This window comes from Aythya marila (assembly GCF_965140915.1).
Source record: "Aythya marila genome assembly, chromosome: 7".
In the NCBI taxonomy this organism is placed as follows: Eukaryota; Metazoa; Chordata; class Aves; order Anseriformes; family Anatidae; genus Aythya; species Aythya marila.
Window position 1 is genome coordinate 22242613 of NC_139048.1, and position 22043 is coordinate 22264655.

General features: G+C 44.2%; 1 protein-coding gene across 9 annotated transcripts in view; it reads left to right on the forward strand.

The window, feature by feature from the left end:
* Positions 1-4008: 4008 nt before the first annotated feature.
* KAT6B (lysine acetyltransferase 6B) overlaps positions 4009-22043 on the forward strand; it is a 113241-nt gene continuing 95206 nt past the window's right edge. For 3 of the 9 annotated variants that reach the window (XM_082765212.1, XM_082765217.1, XM_082765219.1), the window contains exons 1-2: positions 5750-5835; positions 10990-11884. In XM_082765212.1, the coding sequence (XP_082621338.1) occupies positions 11264-11884 (621 nt within the window). In that variant the 5' untranslated portion in view covers positions 5750-5835; positions 10990-11263. Of the gene's footprint in view, positions 4181-4456; positions 4568-5749; positions 5836-5933; positions 6053-6292; positions 6572-10989; positions 11885-13004; positions 13055-22043 lie in introns of those variants that run through there. The other 6 variants (XM_082765215.1, XM_082765214.1, XM_082765213.1 and 3 more) reach the window with 6 other exon arrangements.

Sequence of the window (22043 nt, forward strand, 5' to 3'; positions counted from 1 at the left end):
AAGTCACTGTCTCTGTCCCTGTGGGATGACAGCTGATCTACCACAAACACTTATTTCCAAATTACAGTATCATACCAACTGCAACTCCTGAGTTGAGACTATTATAGCATTTATCTTATAAACTGTTGGTTTCATGAATTAAAAAGTCCCCAAATCAATAAGAAGGCATCAAGAGTATATCATATTATTATTCAGTTTCAGTAAATGTAATAGATGAGACAGCAAATGATCAGAAAATATGCCCACAGGTTATTCACTTTGTGTGCGTATAACTACATGCACATATGTATTTGTATAATCTATAGCAGTGTTTGTCAGAAGTGTTTAAATTGGGCAGTGATGCTCTGTTGTGTGCAGTAATGCATATCCTCGTACTTAAACCAAGAAACATGCTATTTGCATTTAGTGGGGGTAGACTCGGTTACATGGATTAATCTTTCAGGTGAAATTACAACAAAAAAGGCTGTAAAAATATGCTAAGTGGGAAAAGAAAAAAAAAAAAGAAAAAAAAAAAAGAAAAAAAAAAAAAGGCTGTTTGTCCAGAACAAATGTGAGGCTAAAAGTTAGAGACACTGGGAAAGTGCTGAATTGGTCTGAATTGGTTGCAGATGAGCTAAGGAGAGGAGGTGGTATAGGTATGCACTCAGCCAGTCGGCAGGGACATGCTCGAGGTGACTGTAGAGGCAGGGAAGAAGCTCACTACACTCCCAGGATGACTTTTCTCCCACAGGTCACTTCTCTCCACAGCCTAAGCCAGGGAAGGCAATTTCCAGGTGACTGTACTCCCATATGTGGATATGTACTATAATAATACAAAACATCCTGTCTCTAGTGAAGTCGGAGGATTTTCCACTAACATTGATAGAGGTCAAGACTTCACCCTATAGCATCTTAAAAGATACGTAGGGAACTGTCACTACACCAAAACTGACAACTATATAATCGTTTCTAAACGTGTTACAACCTCACTGATTGTAATGAAACTCTACCAGCGATTGAAGCCCTCACGGGCAAATCTTCATATATGGCAGCAATTTAAGGCAAAAGAATGTTCTTGCTGATTTCAAACAAGCGTTCAAACTCTGGTTTAGCATTCTTTATTGTATAGCAATGAATTTGACCCACATATGGCTGGCCTTCATCTAAGTCTCCATCTTGTCTTACACCACTGCTATGTATATATATATATCAACAGATAGATTTTGATATAGATTTTGATTTTTGAGTTTTTGAGAATTGAATTTAACTCAGACCATACTCATTCCTTAACTTCTTCCTTTCTCTTGCTTGTGATCCAAAAATAGCAACTGTACATGCATTTTTGGAATAATCCTAAGGACAGTTGAAAGTAAGGGTATGGTTACTACATATACCACAATGCAGATGTGCAATCAAATATACTTTTCCGTATGGAAAAAAAAAAAAAGATATTTACGCTGTAATTAAGGCAAGGAAATAAACATAACACAGTGATCTGGGCCATACAACTTCTTACTAAAAGCAGGTGAGGGTGTCTTTGATTTTAGAGGCTATATTTTTTAGTATCAAGGAAAACTTTTTAGCAGATTTGTCATGTATATTTGACGTGTAGGTGTATAGAGACCTCTTACTGCTCTGGGGCATTAACAGCCATTCTACCTCATGGGAGAGTAAATCCCCCAAATTCTTACAGTATAAGACGTATTAAAGTGTGATTTTTTTTTTTTTGCTTACACTGATTTCCTTGATGGGTTTATAACTCTTCAATGGATATTTTTAATGTAGTTTATTGTGTGTAAATACAAAACATTTTTTATTTAAAACTGAAAAACTTCTTGTCTAGATCACAAACCACAATGCACCCAATTTATTAGACATTCTTGGTTAGACCCAAAGTTTTTCTGGCATGTATGGCTTGCCTGGGTAACACGTATTGTTTCAGAGTTGTACTTGTTTATCACATTGAACTGCTCTAAATTCACATGATGCAATTCTTTTGAAATCATTATTTTGGGAAACAGTAAAATTGGCAGTGGTAACAGATCTAAGTTGATTGGAGGATGATGCATCGCTAAAGATGTGCTCATGTTCATGTGCTTAACTTCACCACTTTTCATAGTATTAGGTACACCTGTAAATGTTAAGATCCACAGGAGTTTCTCTTCAAACAAAAGATTCTTGAATATGTTAAAATCTGGAACACAACACCTATAACATAGGATATATTGTCCTATAAAGTTTATTTTTACAAAAAGGAATTAAGAAGAAAGAATGAACATATTTAAAACAGAGACTTTTATGATTTTTCTCTGTGCTATTCTTATGCCTTCAGCACACTCATAATTTAAAAATGGCCAAACAGATTGTCAAGTTTTCTCCAGTGTTTTGTTTCCTGACCCGGGATGTGCCATGCCAAGTTTCAGTTTCAAGAGATTATTTTTCTTTTACCACTAACCAAGTTGTAAATTTCCCGGAAAAAAATAAGTCTATAATGGAAATGTTGACACAACATTCAGAATAGTGTTGCTGCAAATTGTGCTGTAATGATTTATATTGTTTCCAATAATTTTAAAACTATTTTCAATCACAGCCAAGTCTGCATAATACATGAACCTTGAAGGATTCTCCAATAAATATTAGGTCACTGCACATTTCAGTTTCCTGCTGTATATTTAAAAGACTGCTTCTGGCCATTAAAAGACTAAATCTTCAGTCAACAGGTATGGTATCATAGACGTACGCCAGAATAACATTTTCACCTGGTGATTTCTGTAAGTAGGTCATTCAATTTTACAGTGCTGTGAAACATCACCAAGGAGCTTCCTCACACAGTATTTGCAGCAACTGACTGAAAAAGTTGCACTAAACCAAAATACTTAATCTATTATTATGGAAACTTTGTTCTCTTACTGGTGTACGTGCAATACATGACCTAGGAAAGACCTTGATTTATTGTAGAAGGTCACTTTCCATCCACTTTAAAAGGGGAATTTTTTCCTCTGTGTGTGGATTCAGAATAAATAAATAAATTCCTTTAGCTCTGTATTTTCTTCTTCAGGACTGACATACTAATTTTACAGAACTTTGTGGACAGGCACCCAAATGCAGCACGTCACCTACAACACATGGAAAAGGATGCCTTGGGGACCCCTGGGATGGGTGATGGTTTGGGTTTGGAGGATGGGGAGCACCCCTAGCACCTAGCTGGTGATTAGTTGAGTAGATGCCCAGGTAGGTAGGACCACCTTTACCTCTCTTGGTGGGTACCACACTATGGTATTTTGTCACCCCATAGTTCAGTGAGAAGTGTTATTTGCTAACAATAACTGGGAAAAACGTCTTGGGTACTTTAGGCTTTGACATGTTTCATGGCCTTTGGCAGCGTGGCTCAAGGTGGCAAGAAGACAAGGCTGAAACTAGCTTTAAGTCCGTCTGCTTCGCCACCTTGTCCTTTAAAATACCTTCCTCATAACATCTCATTGCAACAGCCTCGATGGGAGGACATCTGTAAGTCGTCCACCTTCCTTTCATCCTACAGTCTACCTACGGTTCCTCCCGACACAACCCTCTCCCTTCTTACGGAGGAATCACCCAGGCCCTCGAGGAAGGATCTGCCAGCGTTGGTGCTCCATCGGGGACATTTCAACCCCCCCAGGGTGGCCGAAAGCCCCTCAGCACCCCGAGCTCGGCGCCGGGGCCCCCCGGGCGGCCGCGTCCCCTCAGGCCGCCTTCCCGCCCCGTCCCTCAGCCCCCAGCGGCCGCCGCCGCGGGGCCGCGCCTCCCCCCAAACTTTATTGCCTTCCCCCCCCCCCCCCCCCTTTCTCTCCCTCTCCTATTTTTTTTTTTTTTTTGAGGGAGAAAGGTGGGGGGAGCTCAATTTCCCACTTGCCAACAGCAGATAAAAAAAGTGGGGAGGGACCTCTTCTGTCACAGCCTATGTAGATTAACCTTTCAATTAGCTGTTATCAGGTCCTGTGTCTTAGCACCAGTCCTCGCAATCTGCGGCCGCTCAGCGCCGGGGAGGCTGGAGGTGCGGGCTGGGTTTCTGGTTTAATTTCTGAAATTAAGGCTAATTGTTCGTGCGGCCCCCCCTCCCCCGCCGCGAGCCGATGGCTTGCGTCTGATCTGCCCGTCCACCTTTTAGTGTTTTGGAGGGAGAAGAGGAGCCCCGCGGAGGAGGAGGAGGAGGAGGGGAGACAAGGTATTCTCTCTGTATTCATCTTCTTTTTCCCCCCCCCTCTCGCGAAGGGGCTCAGGGAAGGTAACTGGTGCAATCAATCCGCTGGCTGGGGATTCCCTCCACCCCCTCCCCGGCTCGTCTGGCTCTCCTGGCTGGGTCCCCTCCGTGTGTGTGTGTTTGGGGAAGGGGGTGGGGGGAGGCTGTGTTGTTGTTGTGTTCCTGGCTCCGCTCGCAGCCAGGAGAGAGAGCGAGCGAGCGAGAGACAGAGAAGGAGCGAGCGAGAGAGAGAGAGAGGAGCCGCGATCGCGTTTCAGGGGCAGCACATTCCGCAGGAACCGCTGCTGCAGAAACACACACGGGCAGAGAAAGGAGGTCACTGCGAGCAGAGGGGGGAAACCGGCACCCGAGGTCAGACTGCCCGGAGTTGGCGTGGGGGATAACAGGGAGCATGCGGTGGGGCTGGTTGTGCGCCGGGTGACAGGCTGCAATTTACCATAATCACCCCCTTTCCCTCCCCTCTCGCAGCGCAGGGGGCTTGTCACTAGGCTGGGCACTTTTTTTTTTTTCTTTTTTTTTTTCCCCTTTGCATTGGAGGCTGCTGCACGTGTTTGCAGACACTCGCGCTGGGTAAATGCCTTGCAACGCTCTGCGTGTGGCAGGGGAGGGGGAGCGGCGGCAGGAGGCGATGGCTGGGGCGGGCAGGGGGGGCCGGGGCTGTGCTGCCCGCTGCCCCCCGCCGATTGTTCCGGGCCGGGCGGGCTGACAGAGCAGCCCCCGCGCCTCGCATGGCGAAACTCGCAGGGACCTGCGTGCAGCCGGCAGTCATTGTCGCCGTCCCCGTTTCCCCCCCTCCCCATCTCCCCTCCCCTCCCCTCCCTTCCCTTCCCTCGGCGGCGCGGGGCGTGCGTGTGCGCGATAAGCGGCTGCCAGCGCCAGGCACCTCGGGCTGCTGCCGCTGCGCGCACGCCGCTCCCGCCCGCCCGCGTGGCCGGCGGCCCCCACGGCGCGCGCGTGACTCTGAGTATCGAGGGCCGCCGGGCGGTGCGCGCGCGCGTGTGTGTGGTGTCTGTGTGTGTGTGTGTGTGTGTGTGTGTGTGTGTGTGTGTGTGTTTGCGCGCCCGCCCGCACGCCCCGCGCCCGGCTGCTCGCCGGCGCCTCGCTCCCGAACTAACTTCAGCGGCGCGAGCGGGTGGGGCGGAGGCGGGTGGGGGAGGGGAGCCAGACGGACGGCGGCGCCAGCCAACGGGAGGGCGGGCTCGCGGCAGGTCCCTCCTCCGCCCGCGGCCGCCGGCCAATCGCTGGCGAGCGAGGCCCAGCGGGGAGGCGGGCCGGGCGGCTGTGTGGCGGCGCCGGCGGCCAATGGCGGCCTCCGGCACCGCCCTTTCTGGGGAGCGGGCGGGGCGGCGCGTGGAGGGAAGGGGCGTGGCCGCTGATTGACGCGTCCCGCCCTCCAATGGGGGAGCCGGGCCGGTTGCTGGGCGGGACGATCCCGCTGGATTGACGTCTCCCCGCCGCCTATGCTGGCGGCGCGGCGTGCGCGGCGCGGCCCAATGGCGGGCGTTGGTGGGCGGGGCGCGGCGGGTAGGTGAGGTTTTAATGAGCCTCCATTGGGCTGCACTCAGTGTCATGTCGGCCGCGCGTCAGGCACAACGGGGCGAAACAAAATGGCGGCCTAGGTGAGGCGCGGCCGGGCGCGGCGGCCGGGGGGAGGAGCGGCCCGCGGGGGCGGGGGGCGGGGGGGGCAGCGCGGCCGCCTCGGCGCGGCCCGGCCGCGGGGGGAGCGGGCGGCGGGCGGCAGGGTCCGGGCAGCCGGCAGCAGGGGGAGCCGCTGCGGCGCCCCGAGCAGGCTCCGCCCCCGCCCCGCTCCCCCGCCGCCGCCGCGGTCCCGCCGAGGTGAGTGGCGGCGCCGGGGGGGGGGCCCGGCCCGGCCCGGCCCGCGGGCGCTGCCCCGGGGCGCGGGGGGCTGGGGGGGAGCCGGGGCAGGGCGGCCGCTGGGGGCGGGCTGCGGAGCGGGGACACAGCCCCGAGCGGCGCCGCCTGGCCCCGGGCTCGGCTCCGTCCCGCTGCCCCCGGGAGCTCCCGGCCCCTCGGCGCCCCGTCGGGAGGCAGCGCCCGGGAGCTGTGTGGGGGGAGCGGGGTCCCGGCAGGTGCGGTGCCGGCGGGGCCGCCCCGGGTGCCCGTGCGCTGCTCGCGCTCCCCGCAGCGCTCCCGGGGCAGCGCTGAACTTAGTGCGAGGGCTGCGCGTGAGGGCTGCGAGGGCTGCGCGTAGCGCCCGGGCAAGTTTCAGCCCCTTCCCTTGTGGCAGTGCCCCGCTGCGCGTCCTTAACGCGCTGTCTGGCTGCAGGAGGTGGGGAGCGCTCGGTGTCATGTGCGGGCAGTCCTTGGCCGTGTCTCCTTCCTCCCCGTCTCCGTGTAGGTGACAGCGTTTCGCGATGCTGAAGCATCTTGCCTCTTTGCGCATCGCTGATTGAGGCTGGGGTGGGAGGACAGAGCTGTTGAGCCGCAGCGTTTGTCGTAATGGCTCGGAGGAGAGGAAAATGGCAAAGAGCTCGCTGAATGCAATGGCAGGCTCCTCTTCTTCCTTCTCCTCTGCTGCAATCCTTACCTGACCCTGATGCTGCAGCAGAGAGCTGGCCTGCTGCTGCTCCTAGATCTGTGCGGAGCAGGTAGGAGGAAGCAGAAGGAAATTGTGCTTCACAGGTCACCAGCAGGTTGCACGAGTTGCTGTTCTTTTTTTTTTTGTTTTTCCTCCCCTCTCCTTTTTATTTCTTTCTCTGGTTGCAGCGTTAACCTCAATTTGAAAGCGTTTACCTGCATTTGCATTTAAGACAACCAAAGTGTATTTTTTATGGATTTGTCTGAAAAAGACATCAGACAGTATTTTATAAAATGCTTTTTGGTTACTTGGGTAGTAACTGGCTTAGTTCTGTTTGGGAGTGGGTAACAGATTTTTGTTGTTATTAGTGTTTTTTTTATTCTCTCTGACTAGGCAGCTTGCTTTGAAAACGTGGATCACTCTGAAATAGTTCCAGATCCTAGTTCAGCCTAAAAAAGACCTCATTACAGGATTATAGGATTACTGATGACACCTAAGAATGACAGATTCAGTCAATGCGTTCTTTAATTAGAACCAGCTGTACAGTAGCTGTAAGTTTTTATATTTGCTTTCAGTCTAAATCCCAAGCTGCAACTTTGCAACTTCTTGGCATTTATCTGATCCTTTATGACTTAAGTTGAAGGACAAACCCAGACTAGAGATGGCTTTCCTCATTTTAAAAGTAACGTATTGTGCCCCCCATACCAATGCTTATGTTCTGCAGCTTTTCGGTAGCAGACTTCTTAACAGACTTGATGGATATTATAACATGATCAGAACTTTATGCACTGTTACCACTTTCAAAATAAGATATCGTGTAGTGTAGAAGCTGGAACATGACATAGCATAGAGCTTCGTGATTCTTGGTGTAAGACTTGGAAGTGGTCCTGTGTATGTAAGAGTCTGGAGAACCACCTCATCTGTCATTGGATGGGTGCTGTTGAGGGCTTGATTAAAGGTTATTTAATTACAAGATGAGGAAAATTAATAAATAGAAATGAGTGCCTGCTGTTAACTTATAATCACTCTTAAAAATCGGTATTTCCTCAAAAATCTCTGGGTAAACATCACCTTTTTAAAATTTATTTAAATATTAAATGAGGTGTGATCTTTGTTGGCAGCTTTGGTGGAATAAATCCTGAACTTAGAAACCTGAACTTCATTTGGAAGCTCCCCATGCCTTTTTACGTTCAATTTGTAAAGCTCATTTCTGAAGCAGCTTGTTCTGTATTTCTGTGTAGCGAGTGAATGGGTACGTATAGATCTATATGTTGTTAATCTTGGATCAATAGCTGCCCGAGCAGGACCTGATTTATGAAAGGCCTCTTTAACGTAGAGCTCCCGGGTCACTGAGCTGGATTATGTTGCTGGCAAAGATGTTTGCTGGCAAAGATGTTTACTATGAGGAGGTTACGCTGAGATTTATGTATGGCAGACCGTGCCGTATGGGTTGTGGAGGTCAGGCTGCTGCACTTTGCGTACGTCTGTGATCTAAGTGGCAGAACAACTGAAACTCCTGGTTGGGGTAAAACAATTCCAAAATGGGATTAGGTTAGCTTTGCGGCGCTTCCTAAAGCTGAACAAACTTAGGTTCTGCTGGAAGGTGTGAACTGAAAATGCCTTGACTTTTCTCTTGGAATATCCCGCCCCATGTTGGCAACTCGATGCTCCTGCTGATACACTCAACTAGTGTTGATTTAGTAGGCGCTAGCATGCAGGAGGTTGTGTTACACGTGGGGAATTTAAAGTAAATAAGGAAAAATGTAGTTCTGAATGTGTATTGCTGTGAAATTCCTGTACTGAGCAGCAGGCTCTACATGAAGCTACAGGCTTATGCTCACCTTTTGCCACAGTCACTGGCCAATAAAAATTCCTGTAACCCACAAGTTGCGGCATTTATACCGAAATGTGCATCGGTGTCCGGGCGCCTGGAACAGACCTGCACTGTGTGTTCTGGAATTTAATGGAAGTGATGTGGTTGCTCGTATGAAATTCAATATAACAGTGCTGCAGGAGGTTGAAAAATGAGGGAAGCATGTCTGACTCAGCAAACGCAGCTTCCAGCGTTGAATTGAGTACTGACCATCTTCATGAGGACTCATAGAGCAGCTGAATTAAGGAACTTTGGAACTTGGAGCCGGCTTTCTAGGAAACTGGCGCGTTGTTTATATGCAGCTAGAAGGGCCTTCCAAAGCTTAGGGCCAAGCATGAAGGTATTTGTGCCAGTCTCCCCTACCTGTAGGCTTCTGCTTTGTTTGTTGTGTTATTGTTTTCAGTGTTAGAGTTGTGAGAGAGTTCAAAGGATTCATCATACCTTGGAAACTTGTATTACCTATACTTTTTTGTAGTTTGCGGCTACAGTGTTGCTTTGGAATCACACGAAAATGGTGAATCTGAACAATGTTGTCCAGGGAGGATTAAGTTAAAATGCCTGTTTAGAGATCAAGTTACTGTGTTACTACTGGTGCTGTATGTATGTTCTCAATACCTAACTTGCATGAGTACAGACTGGAAACAAGAAACATCATCCAGCCTGTGTGGCAGGGCTCAGTATGAGAGCCCATTAAATGCTCAGGCCCTGTGTTGTTATCAGGAGTGTGTCTTCGTTCTGGCAGTCAGTTGAACTTGTATATTTGAGTCTGAAAGTGCTTATGCTTCAGTTGAACCTTAAGAATGTGAAATTAATTAAATGAATTGATTAATATTTTTACTATTTGGGTATAGAAGAGTTTCACATTCCCCAATTACCAGCTGTTCTTTTGTTACGAATTCTGTTGTGTAGGTGTAATAATATGTGAAACATTATTATCTTGTACCTTATATTTAAAGAGATTTTTGAGGGGGGTGCAGAGGAGAGCAGGTATAGGAAACCAAAAGCCTTTTTTTGGGTAATTGTTCTCTTCACAGTTACAGAGAATTCTTTTGAACAAGTTAAAAAACAAAAGATTACTGTATCAATTCATTTTTTTTTCCTATTCATAATTTACTCAAGTTTTAAACATGATTGAAATGCAAGGTGACTTGAATAAATGAATATAAATGAGGGCCAAGACTTACGTAATCACAGATATTTCTGCTCGTTGTAGGCTGATTGCCTTGGCTTGAGAAATGTAGTTTCAGATTACTTCATCTTTGGATTTTGCTGAGAAACTGGTGAATCTTCTATTTTATGAGACAGCACGCTTACTGAGAATGAAGATTTCTCTCTTTTTGAATCTATTTGACTTTGATTTAAAGTAATTGTACAGCTCTGTTTATGTGTTCAAAAGTTGTCACTAATATTTCACAGCCAAAAAAAAAAAGCTGTTTAATATATTTAGTCATTAGATGACCACTGTTTTAGTTTTTTTTTTTTTTTCATTTTATAAAAATGAATGTCTTGCAGAAGAAATAAATTCCTCATCAAGATGTTCTTTCAGATTTCTTAAAGAAGTTTTTGTAGCCTCTGAATTTTCTGTTAGAGCAATATATTCAATAATAAGTCAAGAAAATTGTTCTTGGAGCTGAACCACTGCAACATGTTTTGTCGATATGACCTCCTTATGTGTTCTCATGCTGACTGTGTATTTATGTGAAAACGTGTCCTGTGACTTTGTTCTAATTTATGTTCCTGAGAGCCTCTCTCAAAAATAGGTGCCTGTTAACTGCACACCTTGGAATGAGATGTGCCTTAGTAATTACTTTCTGCATTATAGGATAGCTGGATATTAATGAAAGATGTAATACCAGTAACACCGTTCTGATTCTGGAGTATTGATTCTTCTCCGTTGTGTAATCAAAACAGGGCATAGTGCTTACAAGGCAGCGCACAGAAATGGCTGTGGTTCATAACTTCCATCAGTTAAGGGGCTTTTACTGTACAGGTATAATCCACACATGCAGTTATTCTCTTACTCCAGTGTGTCTAAGAACAATTTGTAGGCAGTTCGTGTTTTTGAGAATATTTTCAGGTGTTTGGCTGGATGGAAGCTGCCTGACCAGTCAGTAGTAGGCTAAGTGTTGGGGTGATGGAATTCAGGAGAACTAAACCCATTGAATGCCATGGGAAATGTAAGGATTTTCTGATGACCTCTTTGATGTGGGGAGGCAATTATCCAATGCTTCGGATAACTTTTCAGGGATCTTTTGCGTACTGCAGTATGTACACTATGAATAAATGTCTGATTGTGTTCTGCTTGTTACTCCATTGGCATTAACTGTAATCTCCCCTGCCTTCTCCTTTTTCTTTTTAAAGGTTGAAACAAATGTTTTGTAAGGATGTACGAGTGTCACCATGAATGAATCCTTCCTGTCTGTCCATATTGGTCAAGTAATTGGAAGTTTCAGCCAGCAGATGCTTCCCTGTCTTCTCTGACTCTTCAGGATGGGTTTTCTTGAGATGCATCCAAGCAGTGTGTGGAATCCCTTGATTTGTCTTTGAGGTGTGAGCAACCTCTGAAAAATTTCCTAAAAGGATAAGGAGGAACCTCTATGGGTAACCCTTGGCTGGAAACAATTACTGGTCAACCATGGTAAAACTTGCCAACCCACTTTATACTGAGTGGATTCTTGAAGCTATACAAAAAGTTAAAAAGCAAAAGCAACGGCCATCCGAAGAGAGAATATGTCACGCTGTTTGTGCTTCCCATGGATTAGATAAGAAGACTGTTTCGGAACAGCTGGAACTTAGTGTTCAAGATGGTTCTATTCTTAAAGTTACCAACAAAGGCCTTGCATCCTACAAGGACCCAGATAATCCTGGACGGTTTTCATCTGTTAAGCCTGGCACTATTCCTAAATCCGTTAAGGGATCTAGAGGAGCTTGTAATGAGCTTCGTAACGTGGATTGGAATAAACTGTTGAGAAGAGCAATCGAAGGGCTTCAAGAACCAAATGGCTCCTCCCTGAAAAACATCGAGAAGTATCTGAGAAGTCAAAATGACCTAGCAAACATTTTCAACAATCCTGCTTTTCAGCAGAGATTGCGTCTGGGGGCCAAACGTGCTGTGAACAATGGGAGATTACTGAAGGATGGACCTCAGTATAGAGTGAATTATGGTGGTTTGGAAAGCAAAGGACCTCCAAAATATCCCAGTGCTTTCCCAGCTTCTCTTCCACCTGTCAGCCTTCTACCCCATGAAAAAGACCAGGTAAGGCTGAAAAAATGAAAGCAAATGTGGTAATGCAGAAGTAATGATCTGTCTTGTTCTTTGTTTAGCCTTTTAAATGCATGTAAGCAAGGGTGCATGCTGAAAATCCGTGCAGGTTCAGGTCTGATAAGGCACGTTTACTTAGCTCCCTGCCGTTCTGTGTTGAGTAGTTTGTTTTTTGGCTTTTCAGTGGGTAAACAGCAGCAGGGAGGAGTGCAGCTGTTTGCTCTCTTCTGGGTGTGAAGTTGTTCTGTCTTGTCTGGTGGACTGATGCAGATAGCTGCTATCTGGTTTGGTTGTGGCATTCTTACCTTCACTTCATGCGTGGACATGATTTTTCTTGTGGTTCTAACGCTAGCAGAAGTACTACCAGTGGAACTCGTGGTATTTAAGATACTTAGTCTTTTTTTTTTTTTTTTTAAGATATCTGTATGTAGATAGTTCACTTAGCTTTAAAACTGTAGTTAATAGCAATAGGAACTGGAGCCAATGTAAATATTCTAGGAATATAAGTGCTGTCAGACTGACAAATAGGGGTAAACTTGAGAATCCTCTTCCTATCTTCATTTTCCTTGGACTTGTTAGATGTGTGCTTTTTTTTTTTTTTGATTATTTGGACCTTCATTTCAGGTTAGTTACTCACAGTGTTGAAGCCTTGAGGGAGAACGTTTGGGGGATGTCAGTTGGTGTTTTGTTTACAAAAGGCTAGCATCCAAGACATGTCTGTAGGTATTCTTTGATCGTTCCTGATTTAGTGTGGTGAAACATATTTTGAGTTTCCAGTGTGCTTGGAAAGAAGCAACTTGTACTTCAGTTGGGTTATATAAAATGGAATCTCTGTGTTTTTTTTAAACTTCATAATGGTAAAGTTGGAGACAGTTCTTTTTTGGCATGGAATATGCCAGACAACTTTGTTATTGTAGAGATGCCATTAGCATCTATTTCTAGATACTAGACTATGTTGTTTGTTTTTTTTAAGGTGATTTTTACTCATCTTTTTCTTTCAGCTGATCTTAAGTCACTAAAGGGCATAGAGAAGAGAGTGCTTGCTTGAAAAAGAAAAAAAAAATACTGAGTTAAATTTCAAAGAGTTGTTCATGGAACTGCCAGAGGGTGACACAAGGAATGTTGGTACTTGGAGGCTGACTTCTGTGAATTTCTCTAAATATGGTTGGTCTTACATGTGGATTTCTGTCTGTTCCTATCAAGTTGGACTTTGTGGCTGTTTGAAGGATGCGTGGAGAATCATGCTCAATAATCAGAATGTGAACTTAGAAGGGTTGCTTACTGTGCAATTACTTCTGTAGCCATATACTGTAAGGATTTAATTACTTGTAGTGACAAAGCTTCCTATTGTATAAGTACTTTCAGAGAGTCTTCTGTAATTCTGGTATTGCATTGGCATGAAAAATGTGAAGTCTGAAGTACAGAGCTATCACAACAGTTCAATGCTGTGATGCTTCATGTGAATTCTGGGGAAATAAAAAAAAAAAACAAAAAAAAAAACAGAAAACAACTTCTGTGGTAGGCTACGCACTGGGACTGGCATCCATTGCTAGAAATGTTAGTTGGGTCATGGTGCTGAAAAAGCCGTCATTGCCGTACTAAAATGCTGGTACAGGGATAAATCTGTCTTTCAGAAGTTAGCCAAACAAATCTGTTATCTAGCAACTGCTTTGGCAAGAAAAAAGCTTTTGATTTGGGTGCCTCAAAATTAGCAGTGTGACTTGCGTGTTTAAAAACTGTTCGACATACACTTCTTCCCGACATAAAAATACTTCTGACGTGAGGTTGGCAAAGCAGTCGTTGTGTATCCGTGCAGTGCACATCATCTCGTGCTGTGCTCAGCTGTACTAGTTGTGGCCCAGGTTACTGGGCAAATGCGTGTAGACTTTGTTCAAACACAGGGTGTTTCCTGATCCCCAAGCTATGTGGCTTTAAAAACACTAAAGAAGGGATGGTTCTGCAACTAATTCTATAAGCAGGCTTGTTACTGCGATGTGACTGCATGTTCATTTGATGTTAATGGTCATGTACGAATGAGCAGAGCAATGCTGCAGGAAAACTACTTGGCCATTTTAATTGGAAGAGTTTAGGTGGCAGTACTGGTTATATGCCATGGTTATATTTTATTGTCAAAAATTGAGTAATCAATTGGCATCTCAAATGAATGGCTGGGCTTGAAAGAGATGAGTGTATTTTAAAGCTTCATTGTTTGACTGTTTATGTAGTTAGCTCCAGCAAAAGCTGAGTGCACACACGGGTTTTTGGGATGGCCTCTTTTTTTTTTTTTTTTTTTTTTTTTTTTTTTTTTTTGCGAAGAGTAGAGGTGAAGTTCAAGTATATTTTCTGTCAACTTACCTTGAGGAGAAGAAAGAACAGGAGGGGTTGTAGAAAACTGCATAGACAGATGACTGTTGAAGCTTCTTAACTATACACAAGTTTAAAAAAAAAAATTAAAAAAAAAATGACCTCTCATCTTGATGAGATGTTAAAGATTTATTGCATTACAAGTCTGCATCTTTTCAGAGCTCCCCCTTTGGCAACCTGAACTTTCACACTTGCAGTACCACGTGCCAACTCTGATCCTTTCTTCCTGTGTATGAGGTGAACCAGCAGTGTTTGAGGGGCAGGCGGGGGGATGTGCTGGTGGCTTTTCACACAGATGCACCCCTTCCTTCCCCCTCCGAGCCATTAACATGCCTAGTACACGGAGGAGATGGTACTGCTGTATTACAGTGCCACTGTTTTAAAAAAAAGTTAGTTTTGTGGAGCTGGAGCCATGACTGTATGCTGGGGGTGTTGGGTGTTTTGTGTGAGATGAAGCACGTATGTGGAACAGGGAGCGGGAGGTGCTAAATTTTCCTCTCGGTGATGATACCGCGCTGCTTTTCTTGCCTCCCCGCTGAGTGGGTGATCCAGCGCGAGTGGATGTCTTGGTTCAGTGCAAATGGAAGGAGCTGCAGTTAGTTACAGCAGCATTAGCTTGTATCACCATGTTTCGTCCTGTTGCCATTGGCCTGGAATGAAGGATTTGTTTAGAAACAGTATTTCTTTCAAGTGTTATCTTGACTACTGGGTTTGGGCAAAGGTGTGTCTGCTCGCTGTTACAGGAAGCAGAAGCACACAGTACAGCTGTTTCAGTTATCTGTTCCTCCACCCCTTTCCATTCCCTCCTGTCTCTGCGGGTTGCTTTTTCACTTCTTGAAGAGATGCAAGCACAAGGCTTATAAGAAGGACAGGTTGCATTGGGAAGTGGCTAACTCATCGGCTGTACGGCCTCTGGGCAGTTCATTCTGGGAAATGTAATGAGTAGCATGAAGATCAAAAAAGATGCCACAGTTACCTTGAATATTCTGGTGGTTACATTAAGAGAGCCTCTCGCTTGATGTAGATGGGTAAGGTGAATCAAAGCTCTTGAGTAGCTGCTTATTTTGAAGCGTGAAGTTTGTGTTAAGGAACAGCCTAGCCTCCAGCCAGAGGTGGGCTCTTCATAACAACAAAGGCAAGCTGAAAACAGCGTGATAGCCTTTAGGTTGAGGGCTTCAAAGGTTTCTCCTTTCCTGTAAATAAACAAAAATGAAACAAACAAAAAAACAATGCATACAGGAAAGCAGAAAAAGAGAACTTGTTGCTTGGTGTTTTGATCTTTTGCACTTTGCTGTAGTGCAGTGCATAGTTAGTTTCAACAATTTAACTGCTCTATGTGCTCCTCCTTATGTTCAGAGTATCTTGCATAGATAGCATCTCTCCCATGCTTCACACCTTCTCTCATGCAGCATCTTCAGGAAAGGGCTGTGGAAGTATGTTAATTGGAACATGCAGTGTAAAAGTTGAGAGCGCAGTAGGAAGGGGTGAGAACAGAGGGGGAAATGAATTTGAATATGCTTCGTGGTACCTAGCTTTTGGATGAGCCTCTGACACACTAAAATACATGTCTGGAAATGCAGCAGCAAAAGTTCTGGTTCACGTTCTTAAATGGGTGGTGAATTTTATCTTCAGTGGAGTCAGTTGTGGAGCAGCCCCTGCTCTTCACACACCGTGTTTCTTGTTCTCCTGGGCACTTGGAGGAGCACTGGGAAGGCTCTGCCGCTCGGGAGCTGGGTGAAACCTACTGGGTCTTAAGAGGTGGTCATCTCCTGAGCACGGATGCTGAGTAGATGTTAACCTGAGGAAGCAGACATTTGTAGTCCGTAGACAGGGCTTTAATTTCTTACTTTTAAACATAATTTAAGATGAAAAAAAGGCTTTAAAAGATGAGGTAGTGACCACTTATTTAATGTTGTCAGAGAACAGTGGGAATGTGTAGTCTATCTCAATTGCAACATCCCTGCTGTGTTCTGTATAGCTGCTACCTAAAGGATCCTTCAAAAGAGGCAGTGCAACTGCTGCTAATCTGATGCATGCAGCATTTTCTAGGTTGTCCTGAACACTCCCTTAAACAGCTGAACAACTGCATTAGTAATTGTTTCCATTTGATTCTTGGCATGACTCTTTTTCTTCTTACCCTCCTCCCCCCCCCCCCTTCCTTCACTTTCAGTTTGTATTTCTAAGCTGACCTTCATGCAAAAACAAAAACTTTTTTTTTTTTTTTTTTTTTAATACTCTGAACTCCTATCTAATTTTGTTTTCACTGGCCTAGGTACATTTAGCTTTTCAAACTGTAACTTGGCATAGGTTGAATTTCAGTTTTCTGGTATGCAGCTTGTGCCAGTGCAGACACTGGGTGTTCCTCCTTCTGTCTTTTAGGCAAAGGTCCAATCTATAGAGGAGCTTTTTTGGCATCCAGGCTCCTCCCTGCTCTGCTCTTCAGTTTCCTGCCTTTATGTGGCTAGGCAAGCAACTGCTGGCTGGGGTTTCTTTGCTTGTTCTACCTTGTTCCCTCTGGCCTGTAGGCTTTCCACGGAGCAGAAACTGAAAAGTTAGGCAGAAAGGAAGTGCTACGCAATGTATCTGACTGATCTACACATAAAGGAATATTTCTGCTGCCTAGCTTTGGATGTAGCTTTAGATGGAGTCTGTTCCTCAGGATAATTTTGAGTACCAGCATTCAGGTAGGTAAATTTCTACAAGAGGCTGCAGTGCTACAGCTGAGGAGGATGTTGTCTTCAGAGACAACCTGTGTTTCTACCCTTGCAACATCTTCATGGTGACAAAAGACCATGTTATTTGTTGTTAGTTGCTGCAACACTGCTGTCATTTGACAAGCACTAACTCATGTTTGTGCATCTCACTATTTCAACTTAAAAGGTGTCCACCTTAATTTCATGGAAAAGGAAGTGCCTTTGGCTCTTGTCCTTGAAGTTCTAGGATGATTGCTAGGTGCTATTGTCTCTGTAGTTTAGGATACCAAAACTACCAAATCCTTGCTTGCAGAAGCCAAGTGAACACTTCAGAATGGGTCCTATTCACACTTCAGATTCTGGAGCTTAGCACAAGTTGGAGAATCCCTTACCCAATCTCTTGAGCATTTAAAACTAAAATGGAAGTCTTGTCATTGCTATCCTGGAGAAGCAGCTTATATCACTGTAAATTAATAATGGTCTTTTAAAGTGTGTGTGTGTGTGTGTGTGTGTATATATATTTTTTTTTTTTTTCTCTTAAGATGCAGCAAATTTGGATCAAACCAAGGCAAGTGCTTGTATAGTTCTTGAACTGTGTGATGGGATAGGAATTCCAAACAGCTGTTTGCAGAGTTAGGTTGGGATGTATCTTTGTGGTGACACTGGGGGGCTGGCTTCCAGCTCGGCACACAGGTCATCTGGTGGCAGTTTCTCACCCAGCTTTTGGGGAAGACATTATTCATCCTTTTTCCCCAAACTCAGTGTTTAGCTGAGGAACATAGTTTCACGTGGTGCACCGCTCGTGGTTCTTGTTTACTGCGAGGAGCAGTTTCAAGCCTTATATTGTAAGTTGTTTAATCCTAAGGACTGTTAAAATTTGATTCCCGTGGTAGTTTCTCTTCAATTACTTGATGTGATATACTGCAATGAGAGTCTTGGATTGAAACAGACAGCAATGAATTAAAGAAAACCTGTGTGGTTCTGCAGTTCCATTTGTGGTCGTTCATCATTCCTCTCTTCCGCAAACTCTCCTGTCTCAGCTGGGAGTGACACTGGATCCTCAAACTAGAGGTTTTACTTTTCATCCCCTTTCATAGGGTTCCTTGTAGAATATACAAATGGCTGATGAGTCTGATTTAGACTTGAGGAATATGTTGGAAAATATCCACCTACCTTGGATATTTTCTCAGTGTTTTATTCTCAACTATCTTAAGTGCCTCTCCTCTTCTGTGTTCAATAATAGTGCGTCCTGACTCTTGGGTCTTTATTCTGTGGCAGTTGGAATGCAATGAGTGTTTGGTGTAACTTCCTCATGTTGCAGGAACTTGGTTGTAAAACAGGTGATGAAAAATATTGGAAACTTGCAGTCCTGGTAGTCTGGCATTTCTTGACAGATTTTATGCATATAAGCTGTGTGTGTTTATATTTATATAATTCCTAAGAAAGTTCTCTGGATATATATCAAGTGGTAATTAATCAATTATTCTTCAATTTGATGGTTGGAAATGGCAAGAGTGTTTTTACTTTTTTTTTTTTTTTTTTTTTTTTAAGAATTACGAACTACTGTTAAAAGAAGAATTACTCAAATGGTGTAAAAACATTTTTTCCCCAAATTTGAGCCCATTTATGGTCCTGATAGCGTCTTCTTTTGAAAGGCAACTCCCTTCTGTTTATCCAGGACTGTGTTTTCCTTGGTTTAAAGATAGATGCACGTTTCCTTTGATTGTTGGGTCCTCTTTCGGCCAGGATGCTAGGACTTCATGGCACAAAGCAGGGACAGGTTACGTCCTTCAGTGTAGGGGATCAGCACTTCTGGGGCTCAGATCACGGCTGTGGAACTCTGAGGACCAAGTGCTTCAAATCAGGCGCCACGGGGCTGACGGATCTCATGCTGTCACTGGTGTCTACCTGATAAGAGGCTAACTAATCTTTTAACTAGAAGGATTTCTTCTGGATGCTAATGGGGTACCATGACATTCTGTTGTCATGTAGACTATATTGTCTTGCTAAATGGCTTCCTTGTTTTGGCAATTAGGGAAATGATAAACGTTGGGGATGATAAACATGACTGTAACTTGATTAAATGGTCTAGTGTGCTTAAAAAACGTAGCCTGAAAACTTAAAAGCTCAGCAGGAAAATTTTTGACGTGAAAACCTTACTAATAGACTGTGAGGTGGCAATGGTGCTGATATTGACATCTGTTAACTCTGCTAAACTGCTAGAAGGAATGTGAGGTTTTGGTGCAATTCTCAAGTATTCAAGTGGCTAGATACAGTGAAAGTAAGTAATTCTCAAATTAATTTTCTGCTTCCAAAATTCATGAGCCTTAGGCAGCACTTGAAGTCCTATATTAGGCATCTGACTTTTGAAACTTGCTTTTGGGAGTGGTCCTTGTGTTAAGTAAGTGACTTAGAATTGCAGTTCCCACTGAGTTAAGCTGACAAACTTTGGAGAAGGGAGGGTTGGACAACACACTTCACGTTTCTGGTTCTGTGAAGTGAAGGGGACTGGGAAGTGCATGCAGCTGATGATGCAGTAGGAAATTCTGAATTTGGATTTGTTCTTTTAATGCGTCGGTACGGATGCTGGTGGCGGCTGTGGCTCATTTCATATAGATAGTCTGGTTAGGAGGTGTGTATACAAGTAACAAGGTTAAAACAGAACTTCTAGGAGTACAGCACTTCACCATGTAAGAAAAGAAAATAAGAATTAAAGTAGAGTTGCTGTAGGGTGTGTTTTTACACTTGAATTTAGGCAGTGACAAGCCAACTTTACTTGCAAACTGCAGGTCAGCTCTTCCTTCTGAAATACTCTTACTGTGTTTAATAGGTCTTAAATATGTGCTTTTTTTTCTTCTCACTTGTTAACAATCAGTTTAGAACAGCTCAGAGGTCTGGTGTGGGTCAGTGAGGCTTTTCTCCCATGAGGAGACACCTTGTGGGATGTTGCAGAAGTAGATCAGAGTAAGGTGCACTGATACCTTAAAGTAGTCTGTGTATGCTCGCTGTCCCTCAAGGTTTGTAAGCTGGCTCTTCCCTGTGAGATGGGATGCAGCCTTCAGTCCTGCCAGGTTCACTTGCTTGATAGGATTAGCAGACTTTTTTTTTTGGTATTATATATAAATAAATTCCTGAATTGTCCTAGTGTGGCTTAGCAGCCGCTGAGTGGAGGTGTATGGCAGTGCTTTGCAACCACTTTCTTCCTTAGAAATGTAGATACTGGATTGCTGATTCAGAGCACCAGGTATCACTGCCACTGAGGCCCTTCTGGGTTGAAGTTGCTTTAAGGGCCTCTGTTTGCAACTTCTTGGTAATGGAATCTAGGATCAAATTCAGTGTTGTTTTTTTTTCCTTCACCTTCCTCATTATTCTTCCTTAAAATCAGACTTGCAGTTGAAATGAGTATTGCTGTAATGTACTGGCCCAGAATTTTAGAGCAGTATGACATAACTTGAGTGTGTCTGTAATAATGCTGCTTCTCCAGAGCACTTAGGATTTGTGGATAATGAACATTAGTTAGCCAAGCAGTTATTACAAATACATAGTTAAAAGGTGATGAAAAAGGCAGTGCTTGATAAGCCTAAAGAAATTCTCAGAACAAAATAATCTCTTTTAGTAACTGAATTTAGGAATTAGTTGAACAAGTTCTTTGCTTACAAAGGCTACTGGAGCTATCCCTTACGTCTGTTCCAAATTTGAAAACACACTCAGCTGTGATTTCCTACTTTGTTGCTCCTGTTTTGTCCTGTAAAGACGAGTAAACCTGCTGTAGGAGTTGGGTTAATAATGTTGTAGGGGAAGAAGAGGACAGCATACTGTTTAAAAGTAAGCATCTAAATACCAGTCAGATAATAGATATCCACATGGAAGCTAATGTAGTACACAGTGGGGTTTTACTTAAGTAAGGCATTTTTTTTTGACCTGGTAATTTCTGTTGTGTTTTGAAGCTCTCTTCCTTTCCATCTTCATCCCATTATGAAAACTGAATTGCACAGAAAAATTGTTAATACTATTTTACAAAGAATGCTGCTTTAATAGTGGAAAACTGCATAGTAAAAATAATTCCTATTTATTTTGACATGCTTGGCAACACGTTCTGCTGATTTAGCAAAACAAGCTTTCGTATAGATGCTACACACGCTTTCTAAAGTTCTGAAAGCTGTAGATAAGTCAGCCAAGAAGAGAGTAAAGAAAGCCAGTCATCAGGTTTGATTGTCAAGTTAGATAGCAGCATGTGCTGCACGCATGTGGAGCGGTCTGTTCCTGTGCGGGTGAGTGCATATGTTTAACTGCACGAGCAAGGATTCGCCTGCACGCTGGCTTAGAAACCAGGGACTTGTTCTTCTGTGGCCATTTGAAAGGATTCTTCATGCTGGGTCACTCTGTGCTTGTCAGCCGTACATCTTGAGGAGGAAATTGCTGGTACTTCTGTTTCTCAATGCTTCTACATGTTCCTAAAGCAAATTTTCAACTAAGACATTTTTGAAGGTGACAGCTTCCATTGTAGGCCAGTAATTCCTCCTCTTGCTGTCTGTGTTTAATGTTACTCTCTTTTGATTAAAAGTCAAATGTTTTACACTGGATAGAACATGCAACACGATAGCTCTTAAGAGAAATCCTGACTTAGGTTAATCCTCCTGCTTCACATCCACTGAAAAGCATCTGGTAAACACGAGTAGTGTTCTGGGCTTTGCCCTCCCAGTTCATGTGAAGATGGGCAGTTATTTTACCTTAATGCTTGTGTGTGTTTTATTTAACAACAGATGAGTAGCTGGTGGTTGTCTTGGGGGCATGTTTTCAACTCTTTCAGTAGAAAGTTTCGGAAGTCTTTCTAGATAAGAACATGGGAGATGGTGGGAACGTCTTATTTAAAATAATAAACTGCTGGAGAAGTCTTCCCATGTGTCCAGCTTCCCACACACCTCTGAATTCAAGATTGGACCTTAGGTTTGTCTGCACACTTACGGAAATGACTGATGCTGCTGTTCTGCCCAGGGCTGGCAAGATGGAATTTTATATCTTTGAAAATCTGAGTGGTGGGAAAGGGCTGTACTGGAGTTGGTTTGGTTCCTTTCTCATCGATAACTCTGCCTTCT